Below are 23968 nucleotides of genomic sequence, written 5' to 3' on the forward strand. Positions count from 1 at the left end.
GAGACTGGCAGAGCTGCGAACCGGTCAATATGTATTTCTCCTTAAATGGATGGCGCACCTCTTAACGACCCCTCTCGAGAAGTCAATTGCAATTGTCTGCCATTTCTAACAAGATGTTCTCCAATCCTTTGATTCTCATCGCCGCCGCCGCAGGGTCACTGGCCTGTGTGATACCTCCCGGTACGCTTCCTAACAACATCACGCAAGGATTCGCGATCCAGGTTCAGAATGCGTCTTACCCAATCATTCACAACCGCCTTATGAACCTGTGGGCTGCGGGTGGTGGCGATCAGCACTTGTATCTCAGCCCGGCTGGCGCTCCTGCGAGCGACTTGACGCTTGTAAATGGTGTGATTACCAAGTTGAGCAATGGCCAGACTATTAGGGCTGTGATTAATGGCGAGGTGAGCGAATCCAAGAAATTGTACATGTTTCATGCGTGGATGGTCAGACTGATCTAAACTCCAAGTACACGGCCTTTGACAACACGACCAAGATGTTCATGACTGAACGTGGAGACCCACGAGCCATTTACGACGTCGCATATGGATGTAACCCAGATACAGACGCTGTGCAGACCGAATTGGTCTTCAAAGAACGTACTGGTCTCACAGGTGGGCACATCTGCGTGAGGCTCGCATCTGGGAACAGGCACGAGTTCCGCTACTCGCCTCCAGGCAATACGGGTAAGCTTATCCATTTCCGTAAAATTGAAGAAAAGTCAGTGCTAACTTAATGCAAATAGCGGCCGATAATCCAAGCCGTGTATGCATTAAGGTGAAGCTAGCTGTGGTGCGTCCATAGAGATCGTAGACGCCCGAAAGATTATGCAAATATTATGGTCGTACCTTTCACTTCTTCACCTTGGCATTCCACATGGCTCGTATTTGTAGCACGTTGGTTGCGGCATGTCCGAGCTTTCATGCAAAGTTATAGGTCTTTGGCTCACGGCAGATTCAATGTAGCCAAGGGTGGGTGACAGGGGGATACATTATCTACATACGGTTGATAGATTTACATCAATACATACTTCATTTTGGATTCAATTGAATTTTTAGGTCGGCTTGGATTAGCTATTTCGGAATGACTTATATCCAGAGTGTATTAGTCTCAGCATGTGGCAATTACAAGGGACTGGCAGCCAGGGAAACGGGGCTCTAGTTTTGGCCATTACGTGCCGACCTCCTCTTTATCCAGCTGTATTCATATTCCATAATTGTACTTGGCTTACGCTACTTCTTTTTCTTTTGGATGAACGTATTCTAAGACTTTCACTTGCACTTTAGATGACATGGATGATGAGCTTCCTCGCCGCATCAGATTGCTTGAGGGACCAATGCGAAATCTGCATCGGCATGCCCTGCAATGTATGCACCAGCAGGGCTCCCACGCTGAAAGGCTTTGGATCGATACAAACTTTCTATTTCGTCGAAACTGCCCTGTGTTCGTAGTCATTGGCAAGAGGAGTGGCACGTTGTCTTGAAAGCCTTCTCGCACGACACCCTACCAAGTTCCCTCGACGTGACCAGTTCCGATAAAAGTAACACTTTTACTTACATGTAGTTGCCATTACATCTGGCAAAGCTACATAAAATGAAATGTGGACGTTTGCATCCCGCGGTCCAATTACCGTTCGTGGCGCTTTGCAGCCAACGACGTTCCATAAATGATGTCACGACCGCTTCAAGTTCAACGACCTCACATGCCTCTTGGTATATTTGCCACTCATCTGCCAAGACATGGATATCAACCGTGCGATTTCAAACGGCCCCGTCAAGCGCGATCTCAGCTCCGTTCTCACGCCCAACAAGGCCGATGACTGTATCGTTGATCACGACGAGCTTCCTCCCGCATACACCGAACTACCTGATCTTCAAGTGCTGCCTTCATACCTCAGCGCATGTCCTCTCAAACCACACAGACCATTCCCTGATATCATCCGCGCTCATCACCGCCTCTCACAATTAAACTCCATCACACTCAGTGGGCCAGATAAGGAACGACTCTACTATGTCGAAGTACACAAGGGTTTCCAGCGTCTAGATCCACTCGGCTACCGTGCCGGTGTGCTACTACGAAACGGACCACACAGCAAGGATGAAGTTCTGGCAGCGGCTGGTGAAGAGACACAGTCTGCTTTGAGGATATACGCTGTTCCATCAGCTCCAGATTCAAACAGTGTGTTTTTCCTGCCGCCCATGGCATTCGGCACTAATTCGAGAGCCATGACTATGGAGAGAATGAGGCCGGGAACTTTGGACGGCGGGTTTCATACCTTTACGTTTTTCGTGGAGATAGAGCCTCTTCGAAGCTTTAGGAGGCAAAAGTTTGAGTGGGTACAAGATATGGATCATATTGGGGCAAGTGCCAAGGCATGTAGCTTTAAGCTGGTGCGTGTGATGAGGATAGATGGAAAGTCGGGTGAAGGTGAGACGTGCAAGAGCGAGGCGCCATCGTCTGGTGTAAGCGATGGGAGTGTCTATGGAGAGACGGTTGCTACTTTTGCGTTTCCTCATTCAACTTTGACGAGCCGAGAGGCCTTTACATTAAGGACACTAGGGAGTGCGAAGGATGGTCGTCTTGGTGAGAGGGCTCAGATTGCTATTGTTGTGACGGCGCTTAGGCTATGGCATTTTCTTATAAAGGGCCAGCTGCAACGGTAGGGGTACATTGTATTTCATCAGTTATCTTAACGTGGGAGTTATGGAGTCGTAAGTGGGATAAGTGTATAGCCTTGCATTTCTTCCGTATTTAACCCCATTTCTCTCTAACCATTCCGACATTGTTTAGTATGCGTATTCCAAGTTTATCTAGCTGATACAAAAACCGACTTTTGCGTTTCCTTGTTGCACCATCGGTTCTGCCGGGCATGAATCCCTTCCACCAGCTGGATAGACCTCGTCTCGACCTTTTGGGTTTACCAGCTGTAACTATTTCCAACAATTCAGCAGAACAGGATTCGAGAGAATCCAACTGCGTGGAGTGAGGTGGGATAACCTCGGATGGCTCTGTTTGGGTCAGTGCATCCGATTTCGTCACGGCTCTAGGGGGTGTGCTCGTGATGATACTCTCGGCATTACTGAAATCATTCAACTCAGAATCAGGCTCAGACTTGCGTCCAATGGCTTCACCAGCATCGGAAGCCAGAGAGCTATTTGATTCAGGTTGAGAGTCCTGAGCACCATCAGAAGAGGGCTGAGATTCTTCCGTCCCAGATTCAACAACCTCATCTGGCTTCCTGTACACATACGTCTCGCCGTACAGTCTCTCATGCAGAGTGGGAACAAATACAAATGCAAATGACCCAAGCAATGATCGCTCAAAGTAATTCCTGTTTATGGCATCTGCCATTATCTGACGGCGCGAAGCAACAGACGCAATTGGCGAAGCTTCATTGTCTGAATGTTTCGAAAGGAAAACCTTTTCGAACTCCTCTCTGTCACACATGGCGCCCCATGCGTTCCAGTGAAACATCCACGGATAGACGCAGAGAGATGGTAACGGGACTATGTTTCCTGGAAAGTCCAAGATGCCCGTAATGTTGAAATCGTCGTCGACCTAACACCCGAAAGATGAGTTAATTCTCGTGTATAGGAGACTAGGCTGCATATGTCTTACCAGGATGTTTTGGAGTGTCAAGTCGTTGTGTGCAATGACGAATGGACCTTTCTCAAACTCCGGAAGGGCGATGCAAAGAGACATATCGGCAAGCGTCTCGTACAGGTCCACCCCTTCTGGGCCATATACTTCGGGTGGTCCGGTCAGAGCTTGTTGGTAGTTGAGCTCGGCAATGCCCAAGTAGTACGCCGTGATGCTGTCATATGGGCCGCGATCGCATTTTCGTAAACTCTTGAAAACCTTGGCACGCTCGCTCGAACACCCAATCCAGATTGGATCAAAGTATTCTTCAACTGTAAAGTTTCCGCACTCGTCTTCGTGTAATGCACCAATCCGATTAAACTGATGACGTGCTGCATACCAAGTTAACTAGCTGCAGTATGCTTAACTGGTTCTATGAACACTCACCCAGTCCAATAATGATTTCTGTCAGCTGCTCGTGAATCTTCCTTGTAAGCCGTATTTCTTGCCGTGTCGGCCGGTCCCGGTCATAAGGCTCATCCTTTGTTTGTCCCAGAGCCGGTAGCTGCTTTCCAGGTAGTTTCTCCATTAGTACATACGGTGCGCCTACTTTGTTTGTTTCGTCTGTTGACAGGGCATGATGGAAGACAGTTGGCACTGAGATGCTGCTCTTCTTCTTTAGATATCGTAACACTGCCGAGTAGGAGCTTGTCGCCTGGCCGTGGAGGACGCTGTTGTCAGGGCGAGGTATTCTGGCTAACCAGCAGGAGCCGTCTTCGAAGACGACCTCCTGTATTATATTATAACCTTCGAGAAAGCAGTTAGCGGAAAGTCAAGCCGGTGCTCAAGCTGCTGAAGTCTGACTTACCTCCACAGCTCCATCCGCCAGCGACGCAAGGTAGACCCTTGTTCAATTCTGAGGCAACATCACAAAGAGCTTGGAGATTGAGACCTTCAACAAACTGAAGTAGCTCGTGGGGCCTGTCGTGGGCGCAGGTACACATGTTGACGTTTTCGGAGCGTAAAATGGTATGTCTATGACTGGTGCTGCAGATAAAGAGCAGAAGTTGGAAATTTTGGGATGATTCGAAATATATTTCTGGAAGGAATGGACCAGTGACGCCCGTGTCAGACTTGAACAACCAGCGTTGTACATGAAAAATCTCTTAGAGCAGTGAATGATCGGAACATGTTCATTCACTGTGTTTCAGCTTGTGCGAACTGAGCTCTGCCTACGTCAAGTGAACAGTGAAGAAGTCGCATGGATGCCATGTGTAGGTCACTGAAACTCGAAAAACATTCGTTTCTACAATGAAGGACCGTATCTCACCCCATAGGTGTGAACTTGATAGCTACACTATGGGGCAGTGCGTCACAATCAGACCTTGATCCAACGCGGGTAAGATTTCTGAAAGCCCGAATAGGCTTTCTATCAGCGATTCCCGGGATGAAGATTGCCATCCCTACTGAGACGAGTAACTTTACTCTTCAAATGAGGAACAGTCATTTCTGGCAGTGTGTCAGTGGTATGAGAGATATTGGTTGTGACTATTAGGGCTACGTTGACACTACTTTGAGAGAGGATCTATCTTCACTCCGAATGGGCAAGTACATGGGCTCCTAGTGGCGCTAGATAACTTCCCAATGTATCAATCGCTTCACTGGAGATATCACAGCTGTGAATTCGTTTTGGCTGTTATATAGTCCAGCTCACGTCCCTTGAATCCCAATAGTGGTAAATTCATCTCAATTCCATTTTGTCTGTCTCTATTCCAACCCAAGTTACGGCAGCCCGAATCAAGAGTAGAAACAACTATACGAGTTGCAATTCAGGTATCATGCTTACCTTTCATTCGATCGTTCTGCTTGCTGCATAAACATACATGACATGAACTAATTCCTTTCACTTACAGGGATATTCATCAACTACAACAAAGATTTCACACAATGAAGAACTCAGTTATATGCAACACTTGCAACAGGAACGCAACCAACATGTGCTTGGAAAGGACGCATGTTTATTCCTGTCCTGTTCACGGCCTCCTCTGTAACGTACCAGGCGATTGCCTTGTTTGCTAGAAGACGGACAGGCGTGAAGAGGAACGTGAGGCTCGAGAGAACGAAAGAGCTTGGGAGATTGAGCTCAAAGAGGCAAGAAGGCGTGCAGAGGAAGCAAGGCATGATCAAAAGGAGAAAAATAAGGAACGGAATATGCAGGCCAGAGAACGTCGGAAGGAGCATAGAGGACTGAGGGTCAAGATATGAGAATCTCGGACCAAAAACTGGCGATGGGATTGTCGGAGTGAGTAGTCTCGTGCCAGTATGCGAGTATTGTAAAGTTCTACTATATCTATGTTTCAGGCACTAGGAGCAATTTTGAATAGAAGATTGCCAAAGATGCTTGTGGAACTGATGTAGGGGGGTGAGCTTGCAGTTCGCTGTGTAGTGTCAACACGTACAAGTTAGACCATCTCTCTTCATCGGCGGAGCGTCATCTTTGTCAGGACGAAGGACCTAGTGGTTAATTTCGTTGATATGTCTGGTGGACTGCAACTTTGAAGTCTCCAGAATTCAAGCTGACTGGCCCACTTCAACACTTCTACTCACTCCAACGCACCTCAATCCATTTGATGTTTTTGATCCCGACACGCAGATAGCAGGACTGCGGGCTTGAGCAAGAATAGCACATACTTTGCATCCTCTATCGTCCTTGATCAAGATTGACTGCTGAGATGGCTTCGAAACCCGAGTAAGTGTTGTCCTGATGTCGTTCCGCGCCCTCATTGACGACACAGACTTCCCCGCAAAAGGCCACAGAGAATAGTTGCTGACTCACTTCACAGCTTCCCACCAGTGCGATGCTGTCTCTTTGACGTGGACGGTCTCCTTATCAACTCCGAAGACATCTACAGCGACATAACCAACATTATCCTTCACGAATATGGTCGTCCAGACCTTCCATGGAGCATCAAAGCACAGCTCCAAGGCCGACCGAAGCCCGAGGCCGGTCGCATCTTCCAAGAATGGGCTCAGCTTCCCATTTCCGACGAAGAGTTCCAGAAACGAAACGCCGAACTCCAGATGGAGCGATTCAAGCACTGCAAACCACTGCCTGGTGTCGTCCAACTTTTGGAAAATCTGCGTCGCAGTACGAGCGGGGATTCTGGTCGAAAGGTACACATGGCCGTTGCTACGAGTAGCCATTTGAACATGTTCACTGTGAAGACTAGCAGCGATGAGACTAAACCGCTCTTCGCGTCTAATGTATTCCCACCCTCACAAATTGTCTGTGGTGACGACCCAAGGGTTCCCAAGGGAAGAGGAAAGCCCCTTCCCGATATCTATCTTACCGCGCTGGAGACAGTCAACCAAGCAATCGAAGCCAGTGGTTCGGGAGAGCCACCAGTCAAGCCAGAGGAGTGCTTGGTGTTTGAAGATGCTGTGCCGGGATGTGAAGCTGGGAGACGCGCTGGTTGTCGAGTGATTTGGTGTCCGCATCCTGGGCTGCTTGGCGAGTATCGAGGGCGTGAAAAAGAGGTATTAGCCGGCGCCACTGGCGCGCATAAGCAGAAGGATCTTGAAAATGCTGGTGCAAGCAGGTTTGAAGATAGCCCGGGGCATGTGGGTGCGATTGACGACGGGTGGGCTGAGCTGTTGCATTCGTTGGAGGATTTTGATTACGAAAAATACGGCATCAAGGTCGTCGCACTTTTGAACTGAGTACAATCAATGATGCAACTTGAATCTGTGGGTGGCTAAATTCGCTACTGTGTCTGTCGAAGCCCGGAACTTACTGAGCCGTTAGGAAATTGGCCGCATTGACTCAACACACATCTTTAAGGTTAGACTCCGAGACATGTTTAAAGCAGATAGATTGCATCCGCATATTAAAATTTGCGACATCTTCTTATTGTGTTTCACCCAAGTGCGGCACGGTAGTACCATCTTAGTTGAGTAGAAGCATGTGAACCACTCAGCACAGGCTGTCTCTGGAACGGTATGTGAGAGAGACCAGTTGACTCTACTCCGTATAATACATTAGAATTAAGGTTAGTCTTCTCTTGGCGTTCAGCCCAAGATGCAGGGCTCTCCAGTGTGGGGGCAAAGGCTGATTTCACCCTCACCTCTCTTTGGCATCCCCTCTTCTTCCGTTTAGGTTTCTCTTTTTGTCCCTGTCTGCAATTTCAACGAAGCTCAAGATCTCTTTATACGGTCACTGTGTTTCATCTTGCACTATGGACTCGCCAACGGACCCTGTCGTGAGCGGCATGATCAGCCGTATCGAAGAACTTGCGAATGAGACACTCTCCAAAGTTGACCGAAACCCAACAGGGTCCAAAGAACAACACTGCTCCAAGTATTTGGTAGAAGCTGTGGATCGCTGTCGTAGGGTCCTAATCCATTGCGTGAAGACCTATGATAGGATCGAGAGGAAAAAAGAAGCTGCTGAACAGGCAGAGACATTCTTCCCATCTATGCAGCACATTCTGGACGCTGGTGTGTTTGCGGAATTGATGTATTCGACCAGCTTAACGGATCGATCATTTCATGGAAAGTTTCTGCAGTTGGAGGAACTTGCTGCGTCTATTGATAAAATATGTGGCCAATACGTGCCGTATGTACTTTCTTCTTCTCACTCCACCCCCTACCCGTTGTGAATCTAAATCTGATGCTCTGCAGCCACGCCGGATCCAATACTAGACCAGCGCCTCCAAATGAATACTGGACTCGGATGGAGGGTTTGATAGACTATGTGTTGAAACCCGGGGAACTGGGCCCCTGGATCAACTTGGATGAGGTTCGAGGCTGGATCACAAGGTGCGAGAAGGATCATGGCCACTGTAAGGTGTCAGAGGCGAATCAGCAGATATTCCAAGCTCGGCCAACATGGCTGGTGGATGTGCGAAGAATGTGTCTAGTGAAGAGTGAGCCGGGACAGCGATACGTTGCGCTGAGTTATCTCTGCGCAACTGACGGCTTCAAGACTACAAAGAACAACATCGCGGACCTTCAGAAACCTGGCACACTGCAGAATATTGCTGAAGCCGGTATTGACGGCAAGAAGATTACGCCCACGGTTCTACACGCAATCCAGTTAACAGCCTGTCTTGGAGAGAATTACCTCTGGGTTGACTCTCTCTGTCTTACACACGACGACCAGCCGCTGCTACACCAAGAGCTAGTCAACATGGGATCAATCTTTACCAATGCGGCATTCACCATTGTCGTGCCTTCTACACCAGCGTCTTCAGGTCTCTACGGGATTCAAGACGTCACGCCATCAATTGCCAAGAGACAATACCACCGGCCACTTTGGTGGGAAAAGCCTTCAAACGTGTCCAAGCGCATCGAGGAGCAGCAAAAGGTGCTTCTATCCCAGGGCTGGGGGTCTCCCTGGCGCAAACGTGCCTGGACATACCAAGAACACATGTTTTCAAGGAAACTTCTCATCTTGGACGAGAATTCCGCGACGTGGAACTGCCATTGCCAAGTATATTTTGAGGGTGTCACTGCCCCGGACCGACCATGCGGGAAATATGAAGCCAATGGACAAGGGTGGAAACTTACCAATGCCAAGTTTAAAGACTATGCTACACATGTATCTTCGTATAATACGCGATTGCTTACACATGAGAAGGAGTCTTTGCAGGCCTTTGGGGGCATCATGTCCACTCTGCAGGCGGGCTGGGGAGGGAGCTGGGTATCAGGCCTGCCAAGTGTGTTTTTTGACCTTGCGCTGTTGTGGTATAATGAGAAGCCGTTGAAGAAGAGAGTTGCCACTAAGTCTGGGCTATTGGCACCGACTTGGTCCTGGGCTGTATGGCAGGGAGAGGTTTCTTTCCTGGATGAGCTCAAGGGGAAGGATTGGATCAAGTCTCTCGCAGACTGGAAGTTTGGTACAGCCACTGGACGCAACTGGACTCCAGTTGCAGGTCTTCAAAACTCGTCAGCAGGACAGGAAGGTCACGCCAATCGGCCCGTGGATGCTGGTATTGCCAACGCCATGGCCGGTTTAGATATTTCAGAGGGTTCTACCGCGGATGTCGCCTCTGCCTTGTCCAAACTACACCTCGACGACTCTCAGACCCCGAGTACAATTTACTTCACACCGTTTTTGCTCTCTGCCAAAGTACAGCTTTTGAAACTTCACGTTATGGAATTTTCGACGGCGGGCATCCCTCTTGTTAATAAAGATGACGAGTGTATTGGGATGATCACGCCACACGAAACCATAACCAGCAAAACGGATGTGAAGAACATCGTAGTGGAGGTGGTGAGTGTCTCAGAAATGTGCATTGACGGAATGGAATTGTATAATGTTCTTTGGATTGAGCGGGTAGACGGCATAGCCTTCAGAAAGGGTGTGGGGAGGGTTGTCAAAGAAATGTGGGTTGGTTTGAAGGCTGAAGTTGTAGACCTTGTGTTGGGCTAGGGAGATGAATCATGTCCCGGAGAGGTCTTTGGACGATTTCTAGATCTTTTTCAGGGTCATAATAAGGTGGTTTTAGAGTTGATTCATTTGTGGCCATCACTTTCGCTTCGTGTCCACATATATTTTGCGCACATTGCATGACATACCTCAATGTAGTAGGGATACGCATCAGATCCGTTGTATTGCTACACTTAAAGGTGTTTCAATTATGCCACACATTGGGTTACATCGGTGGTGAACCAATTTCATGGGTTGGGGGTGGGATTGGCGGAGATTTTCAGTATTGAACACATATTCATACTATTGAGTCGGCTTTCGCAGAGATGAAGGATGGATCGATTTAGCCGCATGAAGTTTGCACCAACTTTTGCTGGTCCCCTTGCCAAGCTGTCAACTTCTGCCATGACTTACATCCGGCAGTCAAATGCATCCACAAGTGGAAATCTCGCATCACAGGTGGAGGATCAGCCACAAGAACTGCCCCGCCATTCATTGATAATGTTAATGACCCATGAGGCTGAACGATACATTGTGAGTGATTAATTCATCGACGCAGTGGTTTTAGCGTAAGGCTCGAGCTATTCCCCAGGCCGGCGACTTAGGAGACAAATTTGATCAACATGCCCGGCGGCAAGACGACCCGTAGATCCCCAAAACTAAGACTTGAACAAGCATACTTGAAAGCGCGGTACCACGTCGTCGGTGAAGTTGTGATGAATGATTGTCGAAAAGCCATTGACGATAACCGAGTCATGAACCCGGAAGAAGAGTCTCAGACAAAGAGGCGTTGGTCATTGGGGAAAGCCAGGATATCCCTGGCGGGGAAAATAACACAAGAACCAATTCGTCCTCAACACCAACACCAAAACGGGAAGATCATTGGCAACCCCGGCAGTCAAAAAATATGGCTGTTCGGCACGTCCCCCTTTTCTTTGAGTCAACAGGACCCTCGGGAATGACCGTAGTTGTGGTTGGTTAGACACATGCAACACTCCCAAACATCCAATCTTGCAGTTTAGGCAGCTTCTCCAACAGGGCCAACTAGCTTGTTGTGGCTTTCGTTGCCAAATCCAATGCTTGTCGACTTTTGGTCATGATCGCTGGCGCTCGGGGCATCGCTTAGCTCCTCGGTTGTACGCCACGTTCAACGGTCCTGGAGACGAACCCCTGTGAGAACCACACTCTCATGTGAGTCTTCAATCACGATTCTTGTTTTTACGTATGAATGAACCACTCAAGAGGCGCTCTGTACCACCTAGTTGGGTTCATGGTGTTTCGAAATCCCACAGGTTGCTAGGAGGTCACAGCGTGCAAGCCACATTTTCTGGGATGGGATTAAAGCTCATGGAATCCCATAACTGCTGCTTCAAGCCGGTCAACTTGTTTGCAATTCTTCCTCCATGATACCAGAAGAACGGCTGTAACTCAAGAGTCATCCAAAATGCCGGGGACTTTTCTGTCAGCCGGCCAGGCTAGGGCCCTCAATATCATCCTGCAACTGGGGTCATCACTGTCCATTGCTGGCTGCATTTTCATTATTACTACATTTTGCTTCTGCAAATCTTTTCACAAGCCTATCAATAGGCTGGTATTCTATGCTTCTTTTGGGAACTTCTTTGCAAGCGTTGCCTTTATGATGGCAGGCATATATGTCAATGCGCCTCGGAGTGCTGGTTGCCAGGCGCAAGGGTTTCTCCTAGACATGTAAGTGAGGAGGATGCTGGAATACCCCTCGACCATCATAAGTCGAGCTTACTTTGTTGCTGCAGATGCTTACTCTCACTCTTAGGTTTGTTGCGGCTGATGCGTTTTGGACCCTCGCCATGGCCATCAATGTATACCTCACCTTCTACTTCCGATTTGATGCTGTGCGGCTGAGGCAGATGGAGATTCCGTACCTGATATTTTGCTACGCTGTCCCATTCACCCCTGCCTTTGCCTACTTATTTATCAAGAACGCGGCAGGCGAGCGTGTCTATGGATCTGCTGGCATTTGGTGCTGGATTACGCCGAAATGGGATATTCTTCGCATTGCTACGTTCTATGGGCCGGTGTGGTATGGAAACTGCTCACACTTTTCTAGAAAAACAAACGGAACAGAAGTTTGCTAACATCCTGCGTGTGAAATACAGGGGCATCCTCGCAATCACTCTAACCATCTATCTCCGCTCCGGCAGCACCATATACAGGAAGCATCGCCAACTTCGCAAGTTCCAAGGGACTGGTTCCGGGGCTATATCGTCAACAAATCGCGGCGAAGTTGGTACCAACATGAAGACGACGGAGGTTACCATCATTTCTGAGTCGGTCGGCAAGTCAGAGACGATGGAGATGCAGGCCTTGGGAGGCCAAGCCACTGCTCATGCGTCCAGTAACCCACAACAATTCCGTCGTGACAAAACGCCAATGGGAGCGGAAGACTCTACACAGCCATCTACACACGCGCCAACGCATGCTACCTCGGTATCGGCTGGTGCGGTTTCTCGTCCGCAACGACGTATTTACCACGAAGTCAACAATGCGGCATGGCAATACACGAAGTGCGCTCTGCTCTTCTTCCTAGTCATCGTCATTACTTGGATACCGTCCAGCGCGAACCGTGTCTATTCATACATTCACCCCGGCGAGATCAGCATAACGTTGCAGTTCATGAGCGCAACCGTGCTGCCATTGCAAGGATTTTGGAACGCTGTTATTTACGCCGTCACCTCGGCTGCGGCTTGTAAGCAGCTTTTCAACCAGATAAAGGAGCTGGTGTTGGAGAAAACGGGCAGAGACGGCGGAAGCAATATCCGGGGTAGACAAGACGAGCCACGACGCTCGATGGGCATTGGGGGTAATTTCGGGACAGTAAGGAATAATGGCGCGGACTCAGAAACTGAAAGCATGAGGGAGCTGGCGAAGAGTGTTGATGGTTCGGATGATGGACGAAGCGCGAGTATTGCCGTCTCTAAACGCGGAGCTTAGCTTTAATAATGCCCCGTTGTATTGTACGTTCTTTTAATTTAATTGAATCTTTTGTTTCAGAGAGATGGGACAACTTGTTGGTTCTGAGCTTTGAAAGTCGGTGGGACTTGGTCGTGCTATAATTATGTGAGCTACTGGGGGATAGAGTATTAGCCAACGACTTAGGTTCCCCTCTCAAAATATTTCTGAAAGATGGTTATCTGGACGTGAGAAACTCCATTGATGACGCAGGCTCTATGTACTTGTGTCATTTGCGGCGAGCGGGTATCACCGCTTGAACAACATCTTGGATTGCGGACGGTGTAGGGGGTTCAGGGCGAGGACCTGAGCGTTGGCAGTTTGACAGATTCCTCTTTCAACTAACTTACGCTTGTGTTCGAGATTGAGTGTAGAAAGTTTTGGAAGCATGTCGTGAGAATAAGGGGATTTATGTTATGCAGGATTTACAATGGGAGTGTAAGTCGTGGTTAAACCATATGTCTTACATGTGAAGGGTTGCCAGAAGATAGTAAGAAGGAATAGGCACAAATTACGTATCGTACGTGTCAGTCAGTGAGGCAATTGAAATTTCTTCTATAATTTACTTCTGCATCTATCTCCAAAAAACCGACCATCTCGGTTTGTCAAACAAAACCTTTTAGGAAGACAAAAGATGACCAGACTGGGAGAGTTGACTACCCTAGAGCACGACGTTTTCTCAAATTGCGGACTCGTTGGAATGGAAATCAGTTACTGTGTAGCTATTGGTGGGCAAGTAATTTGCTCTACGATATCTCTGGACGCATTCTATTCGGGGCGTCATTACGTGGCCTGTTCCATTCGCGGATCCATTATCGATCAGTTCTTTTGTACAGTGGACCGTAACGTCAGCAGTTTGAAACATTGTTTAGGCAGCACTTTGCAATCTATTGCGCCTTTTGAGTTCTGAAATCCGTAAATTGACATCATAGCCTACAGAAAAGGTCAAAATAGAAATCGGTAGTCAGTTTGACACATTTTGTGGCACGAGACACTTGTCCGTTTCTGTGTTTGGCTCGGTCTAGATCACCGTGGACTAGAGCCCACTCAACCCGACTGGTCCAGTTTGGGCTCCAAGCACGAGGGCCGTGGTGGCGTAGCCAAACAAGCTCCGAAGTTTTTCGACGGAAAATCTTTGAAATATCGAGCCATTGTTTCGGAGCGGGACGCTTGGTGCTGGTGGTGGGTTCGGCGACTACCTAAGAGAGGACGACTGTATAAGCCACAATGACGACGCACATGGCTTATTCTTAGCCATTACTCAACGGGTCAAGTATTCCCAGCTTCATTCACCATTGCTATCAGTTTCTATTTTGGGTGCCTCGGGTGCTGACGATATTGCGGCTGGAAAGCGTCTGGTGTGGTTTTCCAAAGTTCCAAACGCTCCGGGCAGCTGGGTTAGATGATGTCACCCGTTGTCGGGGGAAAATGCAGGAACAAATCATGGCTGTTGGACGCCAATTGTGTTTTCAGGAATGGGCATGTCGCTGCTCTACATTTGGGGTGAGTCTCGGTGCACTTGAATGAAAGATACCTGGCTTCTGTTATGTCCTAGAGAGAGAGAGAAGTCGGCTTGCGCAAGGACCGGGTAACCAGAGATATAGAAGGTAAAGAGTATCGTGTAGAACAACAATGATATGAGGCAATAGAGCCTGTCTGCAGATTGTAGACCAAAATAACAACTCTCCTGGCTGAACAGTGGCTCTAAATGAGAATGATTCTAGTTTTTTGGGTTGCCAACACTTGCAACCAAGCTTCAATGTATCAGTGGTGACGGGAAGGACGGGAATGATGGAAAAACTATGAAAAGTCAGGTGAGGAAACCTGACGAACCTGTATGCTCAACTCTACTCCTTGCGACTTAACATCTATTATCTATACCCAAGCGACATGAGGTTTGCCCCCATGCCTTATGCAACATTTTGGAGAATACCATACTACCTACAAATTAACACGTGCTGAGGCCTAATACAGGGTGAGGGATAGTGTTAGGGGTGCCAGCAGAGAAATCTTCCATTACTAGGCCATTCCCTCTAATAGTAGAGTCTCCGACGTAAGGTCTTCTAAATTCCCGTACTACTATCTGTATTACTAATATTTTGATATGAAGTTGTCTTCTAGATCCAGCAAAGTCCGCCGACTAAGCGGGGTCTTCCAATTCAGCAAGAAAGTTTCGTGATATATTGAATCCTTTCAGTTAGTTCAAAGATGCTTGTGGTGTCTCACCTCATCGTATCCCTGTAAAGCCCTCTTCCAAGTTCTAGCATGTTTGAACAACCAAGACCATTGGGTACTTCCAGGACCATCACTACTTGGAATAGTACCTCTATCAGATAGCTCAAACCAACAGACTACTCAAATCTGTTGGACCAGTCCAAAACGGACCACCAAACAGAGCTTCCGACAGCATTCTTTCACAACAATAGATTCTTACACCCAATAGCTCTGCTAAAAACTAACATGCTCTGAAAGAGTTGTAAGGTGCCTTATATGTATGAGAATTCGAGCATGCGTCGCACCCTCTACATGTTCACAAAGCCCCTGTCAGGATCATCACCCACACGCATCAGAACGTAAAACAAGGTATTGGTTTACTGTGCAGTATGTTCTGAAGACCCTTATTGTACTTAGTTTGTGACCAAAAATGGTCTGTTTTTGTTTCGTTGCAATTTTAAAACTGTAAGAAGTTGGTTGACCTATAGAGCTACACCGGGGATCAAAAATATTTGAACACGGAAAACATATCGCATATCCTCGTATGCACTGAGACACATTGAGATGTGTCACTCAATACTTGGATATGAGCAAATCCATTTACCAGAGACTTTCTACTTAACACTCCACCAAAATTTCACATTCCCAAGCCTACTTACAAGCTATGCGTATCACGGACGAGGGACGCTCTGAATGCGATATGGGTGGTCTCAGTCGTAGCCATGATGGTGGCCGCAGCTACGCACGAACAGGTCCTGCTTTTTTTAGGCAACCAAAATTAGTAAACAAACCGTGTTGGTCGTGCATTTCAAGCCAAGTTATCCCAAAATGTAGAGTGACAGATTGGAGAAGGTTTAATTTGATGTGGAATAGCCTTGTAAGACTCCCGACACGGCCGGAATTGGTAACATTTGAACCAATAGTCGTAGGCAATTGACATGAGGCATCGATATATTAACGGAAGATAATCTTAGCTACTCAAACGTCATGAGGGAACGAGGCTGCTGAATTTCTTTCTTTGACACGCCGTTTATGCTACCGCACAGCTCATATAGAATCACATCCACCAAAAGTATCGCTCTGGAAGGCCTGACCGTTCTGCTTAGCTTTGTACTCCCTCGTAGCCTGATGAGATTGAGGACTGTTTTGCACGAGCCGTAAGGGATGACTGTGAAACGCGGGATCGCCTTTGTCGTGGGCTTGATGGCAGGCTCAAAGCCCATGCGTTCTCGCCTTCAATGTTTGATGCTTTCTGGTCAAATGGTTCATTTAGCTAATCCATTGATGATCATTCAAATAGAAACAATATGAATTGTTCATCCGAGGAAAAGGGACAGTGGAAGAGGTACAAATATCGCTCAATGTCGCGATGCATCAACAATTACTCAATCCAACTCTGATATTTCCGAACGACTACTTCTCATGCTCTTTTGATTGTCTTATGCTTTATTTAAAAGGCAAAAACTTCTATTGGAAAGCCCATATCAAGCCCTCGGCACCCAATTTTGTTAGATAACGTTTCGCAATGTCCAACCCCACCATTCTTGAAGCTCTTCAGTGGCATACCACGGCCATTGGCACTTCGTCCCTTCCCAAGGGTCATAATACGAGAGTTAAGACGCATATTAGAATCTCTACTTGGACTGAGTGGTCAGACTTCACATATGAAAACGTCATGGCGATGTATGCAGACCAGTTGGAACGTCCGTACCATGGTCAGAAAGAACGAATAGCGTTGGCAAAAGACCTTTGGGTCTACAACGAAGCCTCCGTTGATGACTTGCAGCGGAAATTCCCCTTCACAATCATTAATAGTGCTCTGGACTCCATAATGACGGAAGAGACTCGGCCGCACGCTCCTTATTACGGTCGCGGAGCGATGTCCCGGGGTTCCGGCTACGTACCTGACTGGGCCTGCGTCTCGGACCGGGAATATCACAACAATAATTACAAGAGTATCGTTACTGGCGACACCAAAACAAGCGCCAAATGGCAACCCGAAATGTACAATAGTGCGCACACGCACACTTTTTTAGAGTGGCAAAAAGTCGTCACACAAGTGGCCGCATATGCAAACAGATTCCGTACCCGGTATGGCTTCATTGTTACAGACAAGGAAGTTGTGATTCTTAGGTTCAAACGTGAACGCATTGCACCTGGCATCGCCGCAAGCCGTCCTCGCCGACGACCAAACACTAGAGTTAACTTTAGCCAGACGTCTAGCCCACATTCATCCTCTAGTGACCCAAGTCTACCCTCGTCCGAGTCCTACGATGATGATGAGGATCAGGGAGTGGACGATAATATTGAGTATAAGACTATTCCCTGGGGGGTAAACGGGCCTGGTAAGCTCACGGCAAAGCTGGCTCTCGCCGTCCTGCCACTGATGGCTCTGCATGGTGAGCGCCATCTCGCTCGCTCGTATCCTGGACTCAACACATGGCGAACCGATGGGACAGGCGTACGGCACAATACAACGGGCGAATTCCGCAAAAGGGCGCCGCCAGGCGCGATAATGGAAGAGGATGAAGGTGACGAAGACGACGAAGACGACGAAGACGACGAAGAGGATGAAGATGACGAAGAGGACGAAGAGGATGAAGAGGACGAAGATGACGGAGACAGCAGACCAGGATCAATATATGGTGACATCGAGCTACCCAAACCAAAACATGTGACAAAGAACAAGTTCTCAAAAAAATAACATGGGTCTTCGTATTACGAAATCATCATTTGGGGGGGGGGGGGGGGCGGCGAAAGCCTTCAAACTCGGGAAGTTCGAGAGAAGGGGATGGCACGACGATGAAGCGTGTTGGCGGGCGCACGACCAAAGTTGACACTCTCTTTAAGACAATGTATTCTGTTTGTATGGTTATTTGTTACAAGTTTAGACTTCACGCTGCTGCATTTTTTGATAGAGTAATTTGTATTGACCAAACTCCGTGCTGCATTGTGTGCTAGGCAAATATCACTGTACATCTGTTAAGATATATTAGCGTAGACTTGAACGTAGGGAAATATCGCAATGTTTGCCAACGAATTTAGCTACCAGACTAAATACCTACCTACCTACGGAGTAGGTATGATGGCATTTGATGTGTTGGTTGTCAATGTATTTGGCGGTGAGCAAATACGTCAATGTTGACTTTGTACGACAGACGGCAACAGAATGTCAAGGAAGCTCCATGTCACATAATAAAGTAATGACCACTTTGGGCAGCATATGCCCATCATTGACCAATCACACGCATCTGATGTCTGGTCTGGTGGGCCTAGTTGTTGGTGCTGCGTCGCGCATTGAAACCAGAGCGACCAGAGTGACCAGACCAAACTCACCAGAGACACACGAGGCTGTCTAACCACCCTGCCCTGCCTGGCCTGGTCTGGTCTGGTTTTGTTCCGCAGCCACTCGCCAGAGCATATAAACGATGTGACCGAATATCTTCCACTTACTCTATTGTCCCTCCCCGACCAGTGTCCCCTTTCACCCTTCCCGACGGATTCGCGAGACGCCATGAGCCGCCGAGCCCAGCGCATAGCAAGGGAAGAAGCCCTAGCCATTGAGGCACAAAACCGTAGGAAGCAGCGGGCATTGGACATGATGAATGTACAGTCCCTCGACGACGAGAAAATGGATTCTTCATCTCCCCTGGGCTGCTCGATGGAAGACTTCAAGCGACCAAAGCTCCGACAGTGTCCTTTTGGGCTACAGGAAATGCATTTCGTTCGTCGCCTCGGTGGCGGACTTGATGGTTACAACTGGAAGATTCAGGTTCCAAAGGGTGGTCAAACCTATGTCTTGAAGCTGGTATGTTGATGCAATTCTTGGCTGGCCACTGTACTGATAACTCTTCCCTGTATGCAGTTTTGGGACACAGAGCCTTGGTATCCGCATTATTTCGCCGCTCAGAGAGAATGTCAAAATGCCGCTCTATTCCAACAAATCAAGGCGGCTATATTGGACGCGGCTGGCGCTGGAAGTGGAAAGGGGCCGATTCTGCTCAATCCAGAACCAGAGTCTAGGAAGGATGCGATAGCAAACTTGCTTGCCTTTTCCACTGAGGCTCGCCAGCGGAACAGCAGCAACGCGGCCCCTAACTTGGTAGCGATTGGCGAGATGCCTCGCATGAGGCAGTGTTACGGCTGGCTAAAGTTCACGGGGGACGATCTGTATCGTCATTGGGGTCCTTGGAGTGTGTGCGGACGGATGAATCCACCGCCCATCTGCATAGAAAAGATAAAGCGCTCTATTGATGATGAAAAACTCTACACAGCAGTTGTGTATGAGTTTATCGAGGAAGCTGATAACGACCATGGCGCCATGCAGCCGGTGTTGGATTTCCTGTGGCTTGTCGGCTTTAGCTTTGCTGACTCGCCACTGGCTGTGAACTGGAAAGATGGTGTATTGATTGACGGCTCAGAAGTTGCTGGCCCTAGAAGCTATGGGTGGCACAAGTGGAACTATGGTAAAAGAACTCCGGAGTCTGTGCTCATGGAGTAGAGAGTAGACCCTCAAGGGGGATGTCATTACGGGTCGATGGTTCTTAATTATACTGCCAAGAGAATAGATGTTCTTGAGTCTTGACGAGTTATCACTACCTCGGTAGTTCTCCCGCATTCTCGGCCAGGATAAGTAAAGTAGTATCATAACCAAGCACGCTCAGTGGCCTTTGTTTATTTGCTTACACCTTTGTTGAGGATTCAAACCCAGCTTCAGACAGAGAAAATGATTGATGGGACTGTGTATGTACTGAATTCTCGTGCCAAATGTGGCTGTGACCAAACAGGACGTGACGCTCCTAGTCCACCACGCATTCATGCCAAATCGAGTAGAAGAAAATAATATGGAAGTATGCCAAGAGCTGACCACGTTTCATGTTCAAGGCACGGGATCTGCCTAAGTAGACTAGACCTATTACAGTCAGTGTTAACTGCGCCGCGGTGTTGGCATTTCTGTGCGTCGTGGAATGCGGAGTTGACGTCTTGTACAGCCTCCTTGGCACACCCCTAGTCGTTAAAAAGGCATTAGCCGCTAAGCCATCTCCCAGAATAGCTTCAATGCGTCTGATGGTATTGCGATACGAACAAAAGAGGCTATGTTTTTAAAACTCAGAACAACAACAACAACATTCAGCTCTGAAATCTGTCGCTGTTTTAGGTCTTCTATGAGAATTGGCTGTTCGGTGTGCATGAGTCGGAGATAATTTGCACTAGTGGCTTCCCTGCTTCACTGGGCACATTTCTCTCCATGGTTAACTATCAGAAGCACAATTTCCTAGCTAGGTTTGGCGTTTGAAGCTTTGAGCGAGAATTCGTCATATCACGATAGCTGGAAAACGTATTCTTCTAAGGGTGGCCTGATGCCCATGCCGAGGCCACAAAACACCGAAGCCTACAGTCCGTGGTAAAGGTATTTACATACATCCAAGTACACACTAACACAAGAAAATATAGCCTGGCATACAACACGATATGCAATACATTTCGCTCGGTGAATGAGGGTTAATAGCTTCCCCGAGTAGACATAGTTTCGACGTACCCTAGCCTCTGTACGGATCATGGCGGAATCATACTTCTCCCCAAAGTCAGGTTGAATACATCGGCCGAGAGTCATTCACTCTATTCATTGTACCAAAAGAGCGACAAAGCTCACCAGCATATGGCATAAAAGCTTCTAGCTTGCTCGGAGATGTCCCGATGGGACAGGGCTTGCCAACCCAAACCCAAACCCAAACACCCAGCGGCTAGCCGACCCTCTTTGGCCACCAAGATGCCATCATTCTGAGCCAAGACCGCCTTTTCTATCCGGCTTCATTGGTCTTTAGGCTGTATCCACTCCACTAGAACCCGTATTCCACCGTTATGTACTGCACATATGTTTTAATTACGCGTCCACTCTGTCTGGCGTTGGCCTTGTCAACTATTGGATATTATCCTAGTTGATGATGGTGACTGGTCAAGTGATTGAGGGATTTGCTGTCATGTTCGGTACCAAGTAAATAGTGTTGGTCAGCCTGCAGGCCATCAGATGGTCTCGGACATCCAGTGGCTCTCAGGGGCAAAACTGTTTTCAGACTCTCTATCCCATCTCTTATCTTGTGGATGGACTGTATTCCGAAATTGTTGACTATTTTACCCCTTAGAAAACTTTCTTCTACCTATGAACTTCACTGAATGCCATACAGACGAGTCATAATGGCTGCCCTTCGAAATACTCTTACTCTTATGCTTGTCTTCGTCGGTTCTTACACATTGTTCTCCATCCAAAAACCACTCAGAGGTCCAAATAGTCTTCAACGGCCGTATTATGGATCGGGTTTGTATGATTGGGGACTATTAGGCCTTAATCCTGCTCAACATTATCAATCCTTTACCGGAAGTTCCATCAAACCGAACGTGATACGGACGGACGACCGATGCAGCTACGGCTGGTTCTTCGTTGAGCCCCTGAATCGTCTCGCACAACAGCCGTTCATGATATTTGATCATGATCTGAACCTTGTCTGGACACCAACAGCCCCTGAATGGAAGAATGCCAGAGATGCCAAAGTGCAAAGCCTCGACGGAAACAACTATATCACATTCCTGTACGGCTCAGAAACGTCTGTCGGCGGTCAGGGGTATGCCTTGGTATGTTCCGCCATAGAACTTGTCACAGCTTTTAACAGCCAAACACGGCGTCAAGAATATCATGAACTGATGCCAGCATTCGTAGATTGACAACACTTACCGGCTTTACAAAACGGTCGAACCTGTCGGCGTCCTCGGCTATTTGTCCGGACTTCGCCTTACATCAGACGGCACAGCGTTAATCATCATCCATCATGCCTCGACACACCCCAATAAGAAACCCAAGGACATTGACACCGTTTTCCAGGAAATCGACCTGGACTCGGGGAAGCTACTCTTTGAGTGGCGAGCCTCAGATTTCATACACGGATCTGGCCAACCTAGCAATCCCAACCCAACTTTCTTTCAACTTCAAAATGTTGACAAAGATGCCGACGGCAACTACCTCGTATCCTCCGGTAACACTATCCTTTGCATCAGTAAAGAAAATGGAAAGGCTCTCTGGCAACTTGGCGGCAGTGGCAACGAGTTCCGAGATGAATCTGCTGGGTCCGCTACCTCCTTGTCAAACCATCATGTTGCCTCTTGGCATAATAACACGACACTCCTTGTCACAAACAACAACCACGGGGACAACAGAAGCAACATCTTGATTTATGTCAAACTCTCATTTGATAAAATGACGGCGACTGTCATCAAAGACATCAGCCCACCCGTTGACACTTCTTCCAAAATGGACACATTTCAACTTTTAGGCAACGACCATATCCTTGCACAGGACACGACGACTTCCAAGGTCATCGAGTCGTCAGTCAATGAGACGTTTTGCGAAGTAGATTTCGCTCCTTCTCGTCTCTCATCAAGGTGGACTACAAAGTACCACGTGTCCAAGTATGAATGGTCTGCAAACCCTCAGACGTCGCCGGACATTGCCGTTCGCCCTGATGAAGGTGCTATCTACGTTAGTTGGAATGGTGGAACAGACATAGATGCTTGGATATTGCAGAGTGGACCTAAGACCGAAGGAACCGTCTTTATTGACCATTTGAGGATATCGAAAACGAGCTTCGAAACGCGAATCGAACTGCCGAGACGAACCGAAGAGTACATAAGGGTCGTGGCGTTGGACAAGAAGTGGAAGATGGCTTCACACTCTGTGGCGGTTTCGAGGCACGTTCCCTTTGGTGGAAGTAGGCGTGTGCCAGTATTGCTGGCTTTGGCAGAAGGGATCTTTAGGATTCGTACCCGCATCATTCTACTGGCCCTTGTGTTTTGTATAATGCTGTATTGTTATCTCGGTGCTTGCTTGCCTCTGTTTCGCAAGATGAGGCATCCGAATTCACCTCGGGCGAGAAAGAATCTGTAACGGTTTCTGAGGATCGAGGAATGATGTTGTTGACGTTTCAGCAATCATTTTGCTTGAGGTGTATTTCTGCAGTGTCGCAACAACCTGCCAGGGTCTTCGTTATGTATTTAGAGGTATCTTGTCATACCATACTCTCTTTCCAAGTGCTTTAGCAGCCGTTTTGAGACCCAAGGGGCGGCAATTTAGTCCTCCCGTTCGCACATACAGCACGTCGGGTTTAACCAAAACTCTCTTTAGTTATTCAGTAGTAGTAATAAGGCACCCGGCGGGAATTTGATTATCCTTTGTATATAAGGTCGTCCTTATTCTAAGCTTCGTGAACCTGATATCCGACCCGGCATACGTCGCTTTCGTCAGTTTCCGAATTGCAGCTCATCAGCGGCTTTCTAGTCATGCGATTGTGATAATCGTTTATACTCGTTCGTGTCGGCCTGTGAAGGGCCACCACGATGCCCGCCAACTTCTGCACCGCAAGCCATGTCAAACCAGCAGTAACCTGAAGGAAGAGCCCTAGGGTCACAGCGCCATACGGGTCAAAAGCCACAACCGTTGACGAGGAATAGACCTTGAAGTACGAGCTCCCAAGAAGATCCCAATACTCTAGACTATAACAATAGAATGAAAGTATCTGAAATGCACTAGTTATCACACTAATTGGAGGAAACTCTGATCAGACCTGCAGTTCACAACAATACATGTACATCCAGCCACGCTTGACTTTGGACTTTACAAAACGAAACTATCTTCCGCCGCGCACAATTCATACATTCACACATTACCCATCGTCACCAGTCCAGTCTGCACCAGCACATGCGCGTTTG

General features: G+C 48.0%; 9 protein-coding genes across 9 annotated transcripts; 8 read left to right on the forward strand and 1 right to left on the reverse strand.

Annotated features, from left to right (window-relative positions):
- Nucleotides 1–113: 113 nt before the first annotated feature.
- VFPPC_14583 (carbohydrate-binding WSC domain-containing protein) lies at nucleotides 114–804 on the forward strand (the record flags this gene model as incomplete). The annotated part of the gene is made up of 3 exons (XM_018292351.1): nucleotides 114–404; nucleotides 470–686; nucleotides 746–804. 3 exons carry the CDS (start codon nucleotides 114–116, stop codon nucleotides 802–804), a joined length of 567 nt encoding a protein of 188 aa, XP_018139221.1.
- A 935-nt stretch (nucleotides 805–1739) lies between these two features.
- On the forward strand, nucleotides 1740–2663 carry VFPPC_09345 (hypothetical protein; the record flags this gene model as incomplete). Its single annotated transcript, XM_018287899.1, has 1 exon — nucleotides 1740–2663. One exon carries the CDS (start codon nucleotides 1740–1742, stop codon nucleotides 2661–2663), a length of 924 nt encoding a protein of 307 aa, XP_018139220.1.
- An 88-nt stretch (nucleotides 2664–2751) lies between these two features.
- On the reverse strand, nucleotides 2752–4583 carry VFPPC_09344 (phosphotransferase enzyme family domain-containing protein; the record flags this gene model as incomplete). Its single annotated transcript, XM_018287898.1, has 4 exons — nucleotides 2752–3558; nucleotides 3619–3971; nucleotides 4027–4386; nucleotides 4448–4583. The coding sequence occupies 4 exons, from the start codon at nucleotides 4581–4583 to the stop codon at nucleotides 2752–2754; spliced, it is 1656 nt and encodes a 551-aa protein (XP_018139219.1).
- Nucleotides 4584–6311: 1728 nt separating this feature from the next.
- VFPPC_18143 (glutamine synthetase) lies at nucleotides 6312–7299 on the forward strand (the record flags this gene model as incomplete). Its single annotated transcript, XM_022429799.1, has 2 exons — nucleotides 6312–6328; nucleotides 6423–7299. 2 exons carry the CDS (start codon nucleotides 6312–6314, stop codon nucleotides 7297–7299), a joined length of 894 nt encoding a protein of 297 aa, XP_022285211.1.
- A 515-nt stretch (nucleotides 7300–7814) lies between these two features.
- VFPPC_09342 (heterokaryon incompatibility protein) lies at nucleotides 7815–10012 on the forward strand (the record flags this gene model as incomplete). Its single annotated transcript, XM_018287897.1, has 2 exons — nucleotides 7815–8194; nucleotides 8260–10012. The coding sequence occupies 2 exons, from the start codon at nucleotides 7815–7817 to the stop codon at nucleotides 10010–10012; spliced, it is 2133 nt and encodes a 710-aa protein (XP_018139218.1).
- Nucleotides 10013–11453: 1441 nt separating this feature from the next.
- VFPPC_09341 (G-protein coupled receptor) lies at nucleotides 11454–12979 on the forward strand (the record flags this gene model as incomplete). Its single annotated transcript, XM_018287896.1, has 3 exons — nucleotides 11454–11716; nucleotides 11802–12068; nucleotides 12145–12979. The coding sequence occupies 3 exons, from the start codon at nucleotides 11454–11456 to the stop codon at nucleotides 12977–12979; spliced, it is 1365 nt and encodes a 454-aa protein (XP_018139217.1).
- Nucleotides 12980–16736: 3757 nt separating this feature from the next.
- Nucleotides 16737–17915, forward strand: VFPPC_09340 (nop14-like family domain-containing protein; the record flags this gene model as incomplete). The annotated part of the gene is made up of 1 exon (XM_018287895.1): nucleotides 16737–17915. One exon carries the CDS (start codon nucleotides 16737–16739, stop codon nucleotides 17913–17915), a length of 1179 nt encoding a protein of 392 aa, XP_018139216.1.
- Nucleotides 17916–18725: 810 nt separating this feature from the next.
- On the forward strand, nucleotides 18726–19712 carry VFPPC_09339 (hypothetical protein; the record flags this gene model as incomplete). The annotated part of the gene is made up of 2 exons (XM_018287894.1): nucleotides 18726–19019; nucleotides 19077–19712. The coding sequence occupies 2 exons, from the start codon at nucleotides 18726–18728 to the stop codon at nucleotides 19710–19712; spliced, it is 930 nt and encodes a 309-aa protein (XP_018139215.1).
- Nucleotides 19713–21406: 1694 nt separating this feature from the next.
- VFPPC_09338 (arylsulfotransferase protein) lies at nucleotides 21407–23147 on the forward strand (the record flags this gene model as incomplete). The annotated part of the gene is made up of 2 exons (XM_018287893.1): nucleotides 21407–21841; nucleotides 21927–23147. 2 exons carry the CDS (start codon nucleotides 21407–21409, stop codon nucleotides 23145–23147), a joined length of 1656 nt encoding a protein of 551 aa, XP_018139214.1.
- Between the last annotated feature and the right edge of the window lie 821 nt (nucleotides 23148–23968).

Source organism: Pochonia chlamydosporia, chromosome 7 (genome assembly GCF_001653235.2).
Source record: "Pochonia chlamydosporia 170 chromosome 7, whole genome shotgun sequence".
In the NCBI taxonomy this organism is placed as follows: domain Eukaryota; kingdom Fungi; phylum Ascomycota; class Sordariomycetes; order Hypocreales; family Clavicipitaceae; genus Pochonia; species Pochonia chlamydosporia.